Source organism: Dermacentor albipictus, chromosome 1, assembly GCF_038994185.2.
Source record: "Dermacentor albipictus isolate Rhodes 1998 colony chromosome 1, USDA_Dalb.pri_finalv2, whole genome shotgun sequence".
NCBI classification, from domain to species: Eukaryota; Metazoa; Arthropoda; class Arachnida; order Ixodida; family Ixodidae; genus Dermacentor; species Dermacentor albipictus.
The window spans coordinates 229,551,613-229,565,745 of NC_091821.1; the positions used below are offsets into that span (position 1 = coordinate 229,551,613).

Consider the following 14,133-nt stretch of genomic DNA (forward strand, 5'->3'; position numbering starts at 1 on the left):
AGTAAACAATGCATGGTTTGTCGGCATTGAATATTATCAGTATTGGCTCTTTGGGTAGCTGTTTTTTCATTTCATTAAAAGTCTTTTCACATTAAACATCCCATTCTCACCGAATATCCTTGCGTAGCATTCTCGTAACAGGATAAACAATATTGCTAAAATGGGGAATGTACTCCCGGTAGACATTGATGGTTCATAGAAATATTTGCAGGTCTTTCTGACATTTCAGTTCTGGAAACCACAACACTGCTTCAATGCTGCTCTTTCGGGTGTCACAGTGCCTTGAGGAACTCTGTGCCCAAGATAGTCAATAAAATTCTGAGCAAAATGACACTTCTTGAGTTTCAGCTTAATATTTGCTATCTTTAGGGCCTCCAATAAAACTTGCAAGTGACTTGCATTCTCCGGAAATGTGTGTGTAATATCTAAAGTTGAAAAGTACCGTGAGGCACCCAAGTTACCGTATTTTTTGGTCTATAAGTTGCACCTTTGTATAAGTCGCACCCCCTCAAAATGGCAGTCAAAAAAAAAAAAAGGAAAATCATATAAGTTGCATTGGTGTATAAAATGCACCTGTTCATTTGGTAAGCAATTAAAAAAAACGTACAACGACGTTTCACTTCGTGAACATGTCTCACGCGCACTAGCAATGATATGGACACTTCAGGAGCATTTCTGCTGTCGTGGTCGCTGCGATGTTTTGTACGAAGTCCAAGGACGATAACATCATCCCCGTGTGCCGTATGTGGCATGTGCAAGTGAAAGCGTGCGATGGTGAGCTGAATTGCACTCAAGGGAGGAAAACGAAAGGCAGCGCAGGAGCGAGGAGGCCAGCTTGTACTCTGGTAGCAACTGCATAGTTTGCGCAGTGGCGTGCGCTGTCTCTTGAAAGCGATCTGCAGATGCAACAACTTCAGAGTCTGTCCACTCGCGGTCTGCCTACTGCCACTTGCGTTGCTGCTCTGTCCTTCTCGCAAGGTGCTCGGCAACTCGATCATGAGAAGAACCTGGTACCTCCATAGCACTCACACAACTCATAGTAACTGCCAGAGGAGGTCAACATAGCGTGCTTCGTGTGGTCATAGCATCCAATCTGATTTTACAGCAGTTTTTTCCAAGAAAAAAAAAGTATATAAGTAGCACCGTTCTATGTGACTTACATGCTGGAAAATATGGTATACAGCACTTCACCTATGCATGGCATAGGCTGGTAGTCTGGTAGTGTAATGGCATTAAAGTTGTGGTAATCGATGCAAAAATAAGTATGGCCTTCACCTTTTTTTTTTTTCGTTACAATGACAGGTGCAGTGTAAGGTGCGAAATATGGTCATGGTACACCTTGTTTGAGAAGACAGTCAACATGTCTTGCCATGTTTGCTTTGTCGGCCTGGAAGCATAGATATGGCGGTTGGTGAACGGGAACATTATTGGTCAGTGTAATGTGCTGTTGCTCACTCGTTATGCACCTGAAGTTCATTTGGGATTTTGAAGAAAAATGTCTTCATCCTTTGGAAGAGCATCCTTCAATGCTACTTGTTGAGGCTCCTCTAGCTGTGTCATGTTAACACTTTGCAATGAAGAAATGTCAATGCTAAAAACTTGCTTTCATATATCAGAGTGGATTGGATAATATTGTTGCCTTGATATAAAGTCATGGAGTTGGGGTTCAATGAGAGGTTGAAAAAGCATGCGTTGTCCAGGCCAAATAACAGTTGTGTTTTCATGCCTTGCAGTACATGTGCATGGACTGTCTTTCCTCTTTCCTCTTTGGAGAAAAGAGGAATTTTCCTCTTTGGAGTTCCATTTGTACGCGACCCAAAGTTTTTGTTGATGAAGTGACTTGTTGGACAGTAATGCATGAATCTTTGAGTAATTGCAGTTTTAGAGCTTTGAACACAGTCTCGTTGATGAAGGTAATACATGTAGTAGCTCCTGTATCTAGAGTCATGCTCACTGTATTCCCTTTCACAAGGGCATCAAGGCACCAAACTGTATCAACATAGGTTTGGGTTGCTCTTCTCGTTCTCTGGTTGACGGCACGGGATGAAATGCTTTCACAGTGAGGGAATTCGTTGTGCTAGTCAAGCTGTCATCTCAGTCCAGCTGAAGCGCAGTTTCGGCACTCACTGGGGGGCACACGTGGCAGTCTCGTTGAGTCTTGTTGCTTTGCAACAGGATCACACCATGCCATTGCACGCCTTGCTAGACGGGGAATGTCGGCACATTGCAAAGACGACTCTGCTTCTAGTGCACTGGCAAGCCACTTCGCTGGCGTTGAAAATGTCTTTGCAGCAAGATGTTTCTCCATTAAAGGAGGCACACTGTCAGTCAAGCCTGAAACGATGTTGCTGTCTTTCAAGCCAGCAAGGCAGCCCAGTTGTGCGTTCTCTTCGTAATACTGCTTGATTGGTTGACCTCTCTTCAGGCGACAATGTGTGAACTGGCAGAATAGATCCCCAAAGGGTGCAGCGAATCGTTCGAGCATGCTTTCTTTGATGTTTTCGCATGATTTGTTGGCGTCGAAAATCACGGTCAAATACAAGCAGAAGGCCTCACCTTCCAGGTGATCACTGAAGTGGGTTAACTTGTTTCGCTCCAGCTATCCTGTGATTGTCACCTTGCTGTCAAAGAAGCATAGCCATTTGTCCACAGGAACTTCATCTTCTGCTCCAGTGTACTTCGGAATGTTGGTCACCTTTTTTGGATGTACTCGTGGTGCTGCTGAGGTTGATCCTGTTGGCTTAATGTGACGAAAAGGCCATGGCATCAACCCAAACACTGAGTTTTATTTCTTATTCGCACACACACTTCATCATGGACCACCACCATGAACCATCATATATAGAAAATAATGACTAGGTAGATACAAGCCTACAATATTATCAGTGAACTTGCCCACTCCATCCACTACAGTGGTTGCAATGTAAATACTGCAATAACTTGGGTCACGCTCCTTGAACCCTTCTGGGTACACCTTCCTCTCTTAGTTTTATGCGAAGCATATTACGAGAGCTCGACCCAGCTCCTCAGGCACGGCGGTGTCGCCTTCAATACCACGTGACACCGTGACGTCACGACAGAGGAGAAACGGGGCTCCAACTCGCGCCGTCGCTCGCGGCGGTATATAAGCAGCTGCGCTTGCCTCTGCTAGACACTCACGAGGTGAGATGCCTCCTGGAGACAGAGCTGCTCGTTGGAATGAGAAGCGAACGTTGCGGCGTGCTACAGAGACTGATTTTCTAGGTGGCATTGGCTCAACTCTTGCAAGATGGGCTGGGTGGGAATCGAACCAGGGTCTCCGGAGTGTGAGACGGAGACGCTACAACTGAGCCACGAGTACGATGCTTCAAAGCGGTACAAAAGCGCCTCTAGTGAATGCGGTGTTGCCTTAGAAACGAACTGTTTCTAAGGCTCAGGCGTGCGTCGCTTGCTCAGGCGCACATTTCGTTGCCGCGCCGAACGCTGCGTTGCTCGACGCTCACCGCGTCCAATGCGGGGCGCGTAGTCGCTGCGTCGTAGCCCATTGTCTTACACCCCTTGGCGGGTCGACGGGAACGCTGTCGCGTTCCACTCTTGAAAGCGAAGCAGAGTAACGCATGAGTTGTTTCTTCGTCTAGCCAAACCAAATATAGCCAAGCAACAGCAGTTCACCAGGCTAAACAGTGGTTCAACAACTAAAATAAAGGCTAGTATGCTTCACATCCTGGGCTTAACCTTAGCTAAGCCACAGCCATTTTTTTCTTGTAGGCAGGCAAAATGTACACAAAGAAGAGACAAAAAGTGAAGACTGCTTGGGCAACAGGCTGATGCACAGTCTTGACAGGCTCCTTTCACTAGAGCACATTGAGGCTCGCAGCTGCGTGCTAATCGCTGTCTTAGCTCTCTGGTAAATTTGCTTTCAATTACCCTTTTCAGTTAAAGCCAAATTAGGAAACAAAAAAATATTCGGGCTTGTTTTCTTTCTTTTTTTTCTACAGGGGATGCTCAACCTTATTTATAAAGCTTGGACACCTTCCACTTAATGCAACTGTGTTACATTTGGAGAAAAGTCAGAATAAGTGATGAATTAACAGCAATCCACTGCACTTGCATGTGACGCCTTGCATGTAGTTAGGTGAAACTACTTGTAAAGTTGGTCTAGAAGTTCTCAAGGATGTAATCTGTCAAAATCTTGCAGTTCAGGTGCCACAATTGTGTGAACTTTCTCACGTAGTTTAAAATGTAACAATTTAGAGGGATGCTAAGTTATGTTTTTACCAGCGTGTCGGAACGGAACGAAAACAAGAACGAAAAACTAAACAGCTATCTTTTTGACTGGAACAAAAACGTAATCGAAACATTGTTTGTTATTTTGTTTCGGAGTGAAACCGAAATATTTTTGATCGATTTTGGGCTCAAGGGAAAAGTCTGCCATCCGAAGCAGCGGTTGTCAGGCAACATCAGAATTATCGTGTATCTTAGGGGTCTGCTTAAGTGCATATCTCATGCAGCGATAGTGTGAGCGATAGCCGGTCGGGCGTTCCACTAATCTAAGCCTACTGCTTGGTGCACCAGCAGATCGGCATCATAGCAAAGCCCAGGGCTTACAGGCTGAAGAGCTTATGGTTTCGTTTTCTGTGGGTACAACGCTTTGTTACCAAAGTATTGTCGTTCATTTATGTTTGTTTAAATGGAACAGCTGTCTCACATTTTAGCGAGTACACAATGACGTGCTGCTTCTGAGATCATGCTCAGTGCCTTGACTCAAGGCACTGAGCATGATCTCAGAATTCATAATTCGCTAGTTGAGAAAAATAAATCCTATATTTTTATTGTTAACTTGCTTCGAAAATTTTTGCATGCGAACCAAAACCATTGAGAACTGTTATGCATTCATTTTCTTTTTTTCGTTACGGAGCAGAACTAGAATAAACTTTCTTGGGTGGGGCGAAACTAAAGCTAGAACGAAAAACATTTCGTTCCGACACCCTGGTTTTTACACCTTGTCAACTCATTTTTCAGTGTTGCACTTTCGTGCTCTAATTAGCAGATATATGTAAACAGTATGTTCTTTAAATTGTGTTTTGAATTGTACGATACCTTACTATTGGCATAATCACAATTTTTATTGAACTTTGTGTTGATCCATGTACAAATTACGCTTTACCTAAGTTCAGTGAGTAAATGTGTGCATTTTCACTTCAGGTGTACGGAGTTTGTTTTGCTAGAAAGCACAATACTAAAAAGAATTTTTTATTCAGAGGAATTTTCGCACAGCAAGCTAAGTTTCATATGCCATGCTGTGTTTTACTGGTATTGATAAAGCATTCTCTAATTCAATGGCGTGTTTCATTCTTGGTTTACATTTTGGTAATGGCTTTCTTGATTTCTTTTGTGCTTGTTGTTAAAAGCACTGGCACGTAGTTACTTTGCCCTTTTCTCTTTCTTGTTGGTGCAGGATTTGGTGTTTGAGTCGCCCATCTTCCACCCACTCATTGATCCTATTACAGGGGAATTGGATATCAAGCGTAGCTTTCTTAAATGGAGGTATGTCAGGCTAAAAAGCATGCATGTTACTTAGGAAATCAGTAGCAGAGCTGGTCATATAGTTCTTTGGGCTTGTTTGCTCAAGAGGCGTCTCCTGAATTGAAACATCTTAAAGCTCTGGTGCACTGCTCAGTTGGCTGAGACAAAGCCTCTTGGGTCTACCACTCTGAATAGTATGAGGCAGTTCTAAAGAGTATGGATGCCAGAATTCATTTTTTTATGAATTTGTTTAAAACAACAATTATGTAGAATGAAGTGCCAAGTTGTCATACATTTGCAGATTCTGTATACAGTCAGTAATTCAGTAATCACAAATTCACGTAGATAATCAGTAATTCAGCAAAGGTCAGCATCTTAAAGAAGAAAATGCAGTAAAAAATTTTGTAAAAGAAAAAAGTTATGCGACTCTCTTACTCGTGTTTTGTGTAACCATTGCACAGAGAGAGTGCCCAGTGATGCTGTGACTTGTTTGCAGTTTGACTCTGGTGTAATAGCTCAGGTTTGAGTCCTTTCTGCTGATGTTAGAAAGAATAGCAGTTGAGGCCATGGACTGTATTATACGGCCTTTTAATTATTGAACTCTCTTTCATGTCCTGTTTAACCCTATCAGTGTCGCATTTCTCGGATATTATAAGACAGACACAATGGTTTATGTTCGACAATGGAGAAGGGAAAAAAAGTACACGGGTAATGGCAAATGTACTCTCAGCATAGCCATCACATTCCTATGTTTGTTTTGTATCTCCTACCTAGTTTTGTTCTGACGTGCACACGTCTTCAATGTTGGGGTAAATATTAAGACAAAAAAATCCTGTAAACTTACAAAAGATAGTAGAAACATGTAAGAGTGGTGGTTTTGTGCTATGACACGAACATTTGAATGGAAAATCGCCATGGTAGCGGTGCACAGAGTCCAGAAGCCAACCGTCCCAAATTAGGATGTGTGCTCCACGCACTGCCGCCACGCCTACGAAGGGGTGCATTCTAACAAAAACACTGACTGAGCAAACTCATAAAGATAAGAAAATATGCTTCTACAAGTATACAACTGATGGCGGAACTACCTTGGAGCTCGATAAGTTCGTATTACTGCGCACGTGTGACTAGAGAGAGAGGGGAGAACGGATGGGTATGTCAGTGACATGGACGGGACAGAAACACTGAAATGTACCGATGTGTCAGTGACGCTGAAAGGGTGGAGTCTACTTTTCCTTAATTGGTGGAACAGAAGCTACTAGCACTAAGCTTTGTTAAAGGCCCATTTGTTATTGATATGCTATTCAATTATGCCTACAACTCATTTCTTTTTTTGTGCTTGAGATAAGAAAGTGCATGTAAACAGATGCAAGTTACCCAAAAGTAAGAGTCGGAATTTAGCTTAATTTCTTGCTGTAAGAAGGCCGCCTTTGTTCTGTAGAGAATGTTAGAACTGTTAAAAACGTTACTAATATTGAACAATGGTTTGTCATGCAGGAAAAATGTGAATTTCTTATGGCAAGTTCTGCTCTGTGCACGACGTGCCTTCTACAAGATTGAGACTCAAACGCCTCTGAATCCTGAGGCGGCCACACTGTGAGTCATGTTTTCACACGAGCAGGTTTACTGCTCAGATGAAAAGGTCCAATTGGTATAACTATATTATTGTTCACTTATTTATATTAACCAGATAAGACTGTCAGAAACCAGAAAAAAAAAATTAACAAAACAGCTGTACAAGCTGGAGATTGTGCAATTTAAACCTGTTTAGCTGGTTAGTTATTTTCACTCGGGTAACATGGTTCATTATATTCTTTCATTAAGGGGGGACATGGATTCTAAATGTTTTTCTTAATTTTTGGTTCAATCTGAACTAAACTTCATGGTTTCGGGCAGGCTGTTATGCTGATTTCAAATCTATAGTTAGGTTTCCGATAGCTACTCTGGTTCAGAAAGTATAAAGGTCTGAAAATAAACTTAATGGGTACTTCTTACGGGGATTTTTGCCAATTTTGTATTGCTAAACAAAAAAGGAAGTGCATGATGCTAATGCCAAAGACTTGCCCTATGGGGTGATGCTATTTTTATTTGTTTGAAGGCATTCTAAAGGTAAGAAAGCCGACCAACATTTACTGTGAATATTTTTTCTCATTTTCACTCATTATTATCTTTGATTGTAATTTGCAAAATGATGCTAGAATAACAGAAATAGCATCACCCCCTATATCATTTCAATATGAATGCAATAATACCTTACTTGTTATTGTCTCTCAATAACATTATAGAAAAAAAACCTGTAAGGCTGACTGCGGTGCGTAAAAACATTGAATTGAGAAAAATGCAAATACAGTTTAGACAGCTGTAACTTCTTCTAGAATACAGCTACAGCAATATTAATGACATCATTTTGTAGCCTTATTCTTCATGAAAATGGCCATACTAAATACAGGGTACTTTTTTTTAAGCTACACCAAATTTTTTTAATGATTGCCTATGGCAGCACAATTCTAACTAACCCTTGATATAATTACTCATTGAGGTGGCCATTACTTCTACGGGAAATCAAAATGTTCAATGAATAATTAACATAATTGTACTAATTATTTTTAAAGTCATTACTTTGTGCCACATATTTCAATCTATGAATTATAGCCGCTGAGTTCGCACAGCGTATCCACTTTGAACAAATTCTCTGGGTAGCACCAGTTCCGAGATGTTAATTTTCAGTGTCCATTGAAATGCATTGGTGTCCCAGTTAGTTTTTTGCTTCAATGCATAAAACAGTGGTTTCTTAATGCCACTGGACGCACTGGCTAACCATCAGATGGCATATGCAGTCTGCAGCTAGGCCCAGTAGAATCAATGGCGTCAGTAGAATGCCGCTTCGGACACAACAGGTGGTTCCGGCCATTCCGTTCATGTCAGCCATTCAGGCAGCGCACCGTCGTCCACGGTCTTCAGCTTCTCGTTCCATTGACACTTACTTTTTTTTCCGTAAGCTTGACATGGCATCTCTACGCGAGTGTCTCCTGACATGCCACAAGACGAAAAGATGGTGCATCAGCCGTGTGAATGCAAGCGAAAGGAGACGAAAACAACCCACGCAAAATGGCAGCAATGGCAGAGGCAGCAGCGCATGTGAAACAAAAATAAAAAACAAAATGGGCGCTTTGGTCGTGCCAGCCAAAGGGAGGTTTACGTGCTCAGCTTACGTGCGTGTGCTCCGCCCAATCAGAGGCCAGAAATCACTCTTCGGAAAAGTGGCGAGAGTGGTTGTTCTGTTTGAGGGGCACCATTACGAGCCAGCGCAAACTGCGCACAAAGAAAACGGCTTCAAAACAAGCCCAGGATGGTGGCGGTGTGCTGGCAGCTGTGGCCACAGCGCACGGGGAAGTTTGAACAAATTTTGCCTGGTGCAGAGCATTTTGTGGCTCCCGTGGTGTTTTGAAAGCTGATTATTTCCTATTTACCGATCGAAATCAGCATTAATAATTTGAGGGCAGGTGCTTGAAGTCACAAACATACCTGAAATGTGTTTTTCTCGAAATGAATTTTTCAGACATTTTTTACCATTATAGAACCCGTGTCCCACCTTAAGGAGTACTGACAAGAAATTTTTTTCTTGTTCTAATTTATTTGGTAGCTGTTGACCTAGTAATTAAGGTACAGATACTCAATTCCTCAAGAGTGAAACTAATAATTGTTAACTTTCTATGTGCCCAGTTCGGAACACATGTCAAGGGAAGGGCGGCATTGGAAAGCATTAAAAAAACAAATTCAGAAGTTTTACGTGCCAGAACCATAATAGGATTATGAGGCACATCATAGCAGGTTACTCCGGATTAATTTTGACCACTTGAGGTTCTTCAACGTGCACCTAAATCTGAGTACACAAGGGTTATTGCATTTCGCCTCCATTGAAATGTGGCTGCAGTGACCGGGATTGAACCTGGGACTTTGAGCTCAGCAATGCAATGCGATTGCTACTGCACTACCGTGGCGGGTTTTAGAAAGCATGAAGCAGAAAGAAGACTGTTCACATCACCGAAACCTGAGATAGTGGTCTTGTGGTACCAGACACCACTGACGCTTGCATATGCACTATCACTGCTGATGAAAGCAAAGGCAATACAGTTTTCAATGGAATGAAAGGAGAGAGAGAGAGAGCCCCTTGCATTTCCCAGAGAAGCACACAGTTGAAAGGGCCGACTTGGCAGTTCTTGGTGATGCAGTCATTGTATGGTCTTAAACCACAGCACATGGATGACTTGATGTGCGCTTGAGTTTGTCATACCATGTGACAGCAGCCTCCTGTTTCAGTGGTGTGATTAGCCTCCTGCTTCACATCTGAAGCCTTGCTGCACTTGGCCCGTGTTACTGGATTGGAGGAAAGGTGGAACGATTAATTATTGGTGGTACTCTTGAGGAATTGAGACTCCATAGTCTACTTATGGCGCCGACAGCTACCTAAAAAAGCAAATAACATCTGGATACAAAATTTTCGTCCATAGTGTGTTAGGAAGTGAGTAATGTGACTTGGTTCTTTTGTGTAACAGTATTTAGTTACCTTCAGTATTAAAATTTTAAGATTAACATGTTTGATTACTTTCGTTTTCTTGAAAGTTTTTAGGGCATAATTGCAGAATAAATTTGCTAGAAGAAGGAGCTACTTGTTTTTATCAAGATGCACAAGAATTTCAGTTCTTAGCAGTATAAAGTACTCACAGCCCTTTCATAATATGAATACACTTATGCCTATAAATAATTGGAAAAAAAAAAGTGATATAAAAAGTTCTTTGCTTGGTTTAGATTTCGCTACAGAGATGTGGATTTTATTTCATGACTAAATGAGAAATCATAGTTATAATTCAGTGCTAGCTAAGTGGCTACCAAGCCATTGCGTGTCATCCAGTTGCTGGTTGGCTGCTGTTGCTGCTGTCAAAAGAGTAGAGGTTTTGTCTAGTTGTGTTATTTCATTCCAGCAGACACTTTTGTGCAAGATGATTACTGTAGTCATTCAGCTCATGTTTAGTATGCTGACTGTGACCAAAGCGAGTGCAGCAACATTGCTTGCTACTCTAAGTCTATGATGTTGCAATATCACTAGTACAGGTGTTACACTTTCTTTTTTGGGGTATTTAAGGGAAAATAGCTCTTACCGTGATGATGAATTCTAATTAGTTTGTGTGCATGTGTGGTGTAAACATGTAGTTGCAGCCATGTTGAAGTTCTTTCAGATTGTTTAGTTGCATAAAAGCTGACCAGCCTTTGTTTTCTCATTTGTTTCTCTGTTAATGAACTATGTTGTGCTTCAAGCTGTGTAATTAAAACGTAGAAGTCAGGCATTGGCTGCTTAGAGATATTGACAATCACATTATTGTGCAGGTACGAGCAGAACTTGGAGCAGTTCAAGCTCAAAGTTGCTGAGAGCCTGGCGAGCTGTGAGCAGCGTCTTTATGAAAGCCCTGCCACAGATGACAGCCATGCCTTACACTTTCTTCCATGGGATTCCACTGTGGAGGAACGTGTGGCTCAGCGGCACATTCTTGACAAGGTCCTGGTGCATTAGCAGATACAATCGAGTCTTGTTATATAATGGGCACGAAAATACCTTCATTATGTCCGATATTTGTTGTAAGCACACATGTAGAATTTGGTGAAAGAAAAAAAAATAGAAACGCAAATGAGGTGCCCCTGACGGGTCAGCAAAGGGTCTCCTGCAGATTTTGAGGGCCTGACGGCATCTTGCCATGTCAATATGAGACATGGGAACAAGAATAGCATACATACACACATTCTACGATGTTGCAAATGTGCAACCATGATATTGGTGACACAGGGCCGATAAGTTGGCTTGCTGACTGCAGTCTGGCCAAGCCAAGCTACAGCTGTTGCCAGACTGTTTGCACACGTAGGGGATCGTGCATGGACTCTGCTACTATTTCCATCAGCCTAGCTTATGTGTCTGACCTTGCGCTCGATCGCTGATGAGGTATTTGAGTGCGAACATATTGACGAAGAGCTTCCCATGACGACTTGTCACCAGCCACTTAGCCAGCCGCACTGCTTAAACTTCTAGGCCTAACCAACGCTGCTTTGTTGGTAGTTGGCAACCAAAGTTGCAGTTTTTTCCATAGTGAACATGGCAGTAACTTTGTTCATGGCCACCATGTCTGTGGCATTGCACGTGGGCTTCATGCTTGAAACATCATGTGGCATCTCAGATTTCATTTATTGCCTTTATATATTGGTGCTAGGGGTAAGTGGCACTGCCGCAGGAAAGTCTGAATAATTGCGCAGGTTGAAAAGAATTTGGCATGTGGGAAGTCGGTGGGCGACTGTATTATACATTTTTGCTACCAGAATATATTTTTTGAGGCACCTGCAAACAAAAATTTGCTTTGCCATAATTGATACCCTATCAGGTCCTACATTTTTTATTTTGCTATAGCAGGAGAATACTGAACTGAATTAAAGCATGACCAACCAAATTTCATATTTTTAATTCTTTCAGTATTAGTTCAGTAATAATAGTCAATAGCTTGTTGTAAACGTGTTCATTATGTTTAGGTTCGGGTGTACAAGTACTTTTTTGTCTTAGTGCTTTGTTCAATTGACACCATCTTTAGCAACTCTGAACTTGTCAGTATGAAGAACACGTTGTTATGTGCAGTGTACGGGAGTGAATGGGAATATAACAGAATGCGTAGCACTATATTTTCATGTAGATATGTTTGGTAGTGTATATTTTATAATAGTCTCCCGTGACCTTTTCCTACATTGAATTGGTAGCAATGCCACATGAAAACTTTATAAGGATGACATTGCGTGATACATAGTAGTTTAAAATTTACCCAAATCTGACATATACTTAGTCATTATAGCTGAACCTCGTACAGAACCTGGTAAAAAGAAAAGAAAAGAGCTGTAAAGAAAGCTCGATATATAAAGCTGCAGCAGAAAAAGATTAGCACAAGTGCCTGATGACCAGAGCAGTGGAATTGCGGCACCCGGCACTCTTGTTCCTGTGCATGCTGGTATCTAAAGTGCCACATGATTCATGTTTCAAAGAGGGGGTGCCTGGCACCCCTGGCCAGGCCTGGCCCTGCCTGGCCTCTTATATTCTGCATTCTAGGGGACAACAGTGTCGCATGCTGCAATTTATCTGCTCGGGTCATCAGTCACTGTGCTAATCTTCTTCTACTGCAGCTGTACACTGAAATTCAGTTTAACACAAAGTAACTCGGGCACTGCATGTTTAATTCTACACACCGAGATAGTGCCTCAATATCAGAAGTGCTGATACAAATGAGGTTTGGAATATGTTGCATTCACACTAAACACTCTTCTGCTTGAACTTCTGTAAAATGTATCAATATATATGTAGTGTGTTGGAGAAGTGAATTGTAGTAGACATGTAGGTATTTGCTGCTGGCAACAGTACATAGTCTTCATGCAAAGTTGGTCTTTTCGTTGTGTTTGAGAGTAATAAGGTCCAGTGCCACAACTGGTTTTGAGAGAATAGGTGTGGAGTCCACATTTATGGATGCTCTTATAGTGTTGCACTGAATAAGCTCTAGAGGGCTTAGAACAGCAAGGCATGTTGGATGGAGCCTCGCAGCTTCTCTTGATAATTATGGCATTCAAAAGGCTTTTACAGTGAAGCTGTTAAGGGGGGTTCCACAACTGTTTTTATGTGGCAAAGGCCAGAGTGAGAGCGTGGTTGATACCAAATGTCAGTACTGTGAAACTTGTGTCAGAGACCCGAATTTGCCTAGCAACCTAATGATTAAAAAATAAAGGTTACCTTTTGCATAGCTTCTCATTCAAATAGACAAATTATATGTGCTGTTTTTTTTTTTCACCCGTAAACCGTAATTTTTGTTTCTCATGTCACATTATTCTGGCTCCATGTTTGAGGTCAGCTGTGAGATAGTAAGGCTGTGGTGGTGAAAGCTGGCACTGTGGTGCTTTAATGCTGCCTGCATGGGGACCATCATTAAGAACAGCCACCCGGCCATGACTTAGCTCAAATGCAGCAGCAGTGTTCGAGTTGGGCCGTGAGGCAACGAACAGACTATCAGTACTCCCAGAAAGTTCTTTTATACCTATGAGGTCTGTTTTCCTTGTGTGTTGCAGGGGGTGAGTGGCTTTCTAATAATTAACCTACACTTTATTGGTACTTCTTTGAGGTACCTATAATCAAGAGGCAACATTATGCATAGTGCTACCATATTGTGATGCCACTAGGATTATTATTATTTTTTTTATTTGAATATACTGCAGGCCCTTCACGGCCCGTGCAGGAGTGGTACAGAGATGCAATGAAAAAAAATCATGATGACAAGTCAATACACTGAATGCAGTTAATAAAAGAGTCGATGTTATTGCAACACACAATGGCGTTAGTTAACTTGTTCCACTGGGAAATGGCCGACGGAAAAAGGGAATGCTTGTGAACATTAACACGATTTGGGGGAAGATAGATTGTTTTGGAATGATTTAGTCTGGTTGAGCGTTTTGGAGGATCTTGCAGGTAATGAGAACATGCTATTTGGAAATGACCATGGTATAATTGATAGATGAATTTTAGTCGTGAAATTGCACTTCTCTGCGAGAGGGGTTTTAGGT

The 14,133-nt window shown here is 41.9% G+C and overlaps 1 protein-coding gene across 5 annotated transcripts in view; it reads left to right on the top strand.

Annotated features, from left to right (window-relative positions):
• The window catches only part of peo (pendolino), a 45,893-nt gene that overhangs the window by 22,635 nt on the left and 9,125 nt on the right, over positions 1-14,133 (top strand). For all 5 annotated transcript variants that reach the window (XM_070531007.1, XM_070531008.1, XM_070531005.1 and 2 more), the window contains exons 6-8: positions 5,438-5,526; positions 7,000-7,098; positions 10,888-11,056. In XM_070531007.1, the coding sequence (XP_070387108.1) occupies positions 5,438-5,526; positions 7,000-7,098; positions 10,888-11,056 (357 nt within the window). The remainder of the gene's footprint in view (positions 1-5,437; positions 5,527-6,999; positions 7,099-10,887; positions 11,057-14,133) is intronic.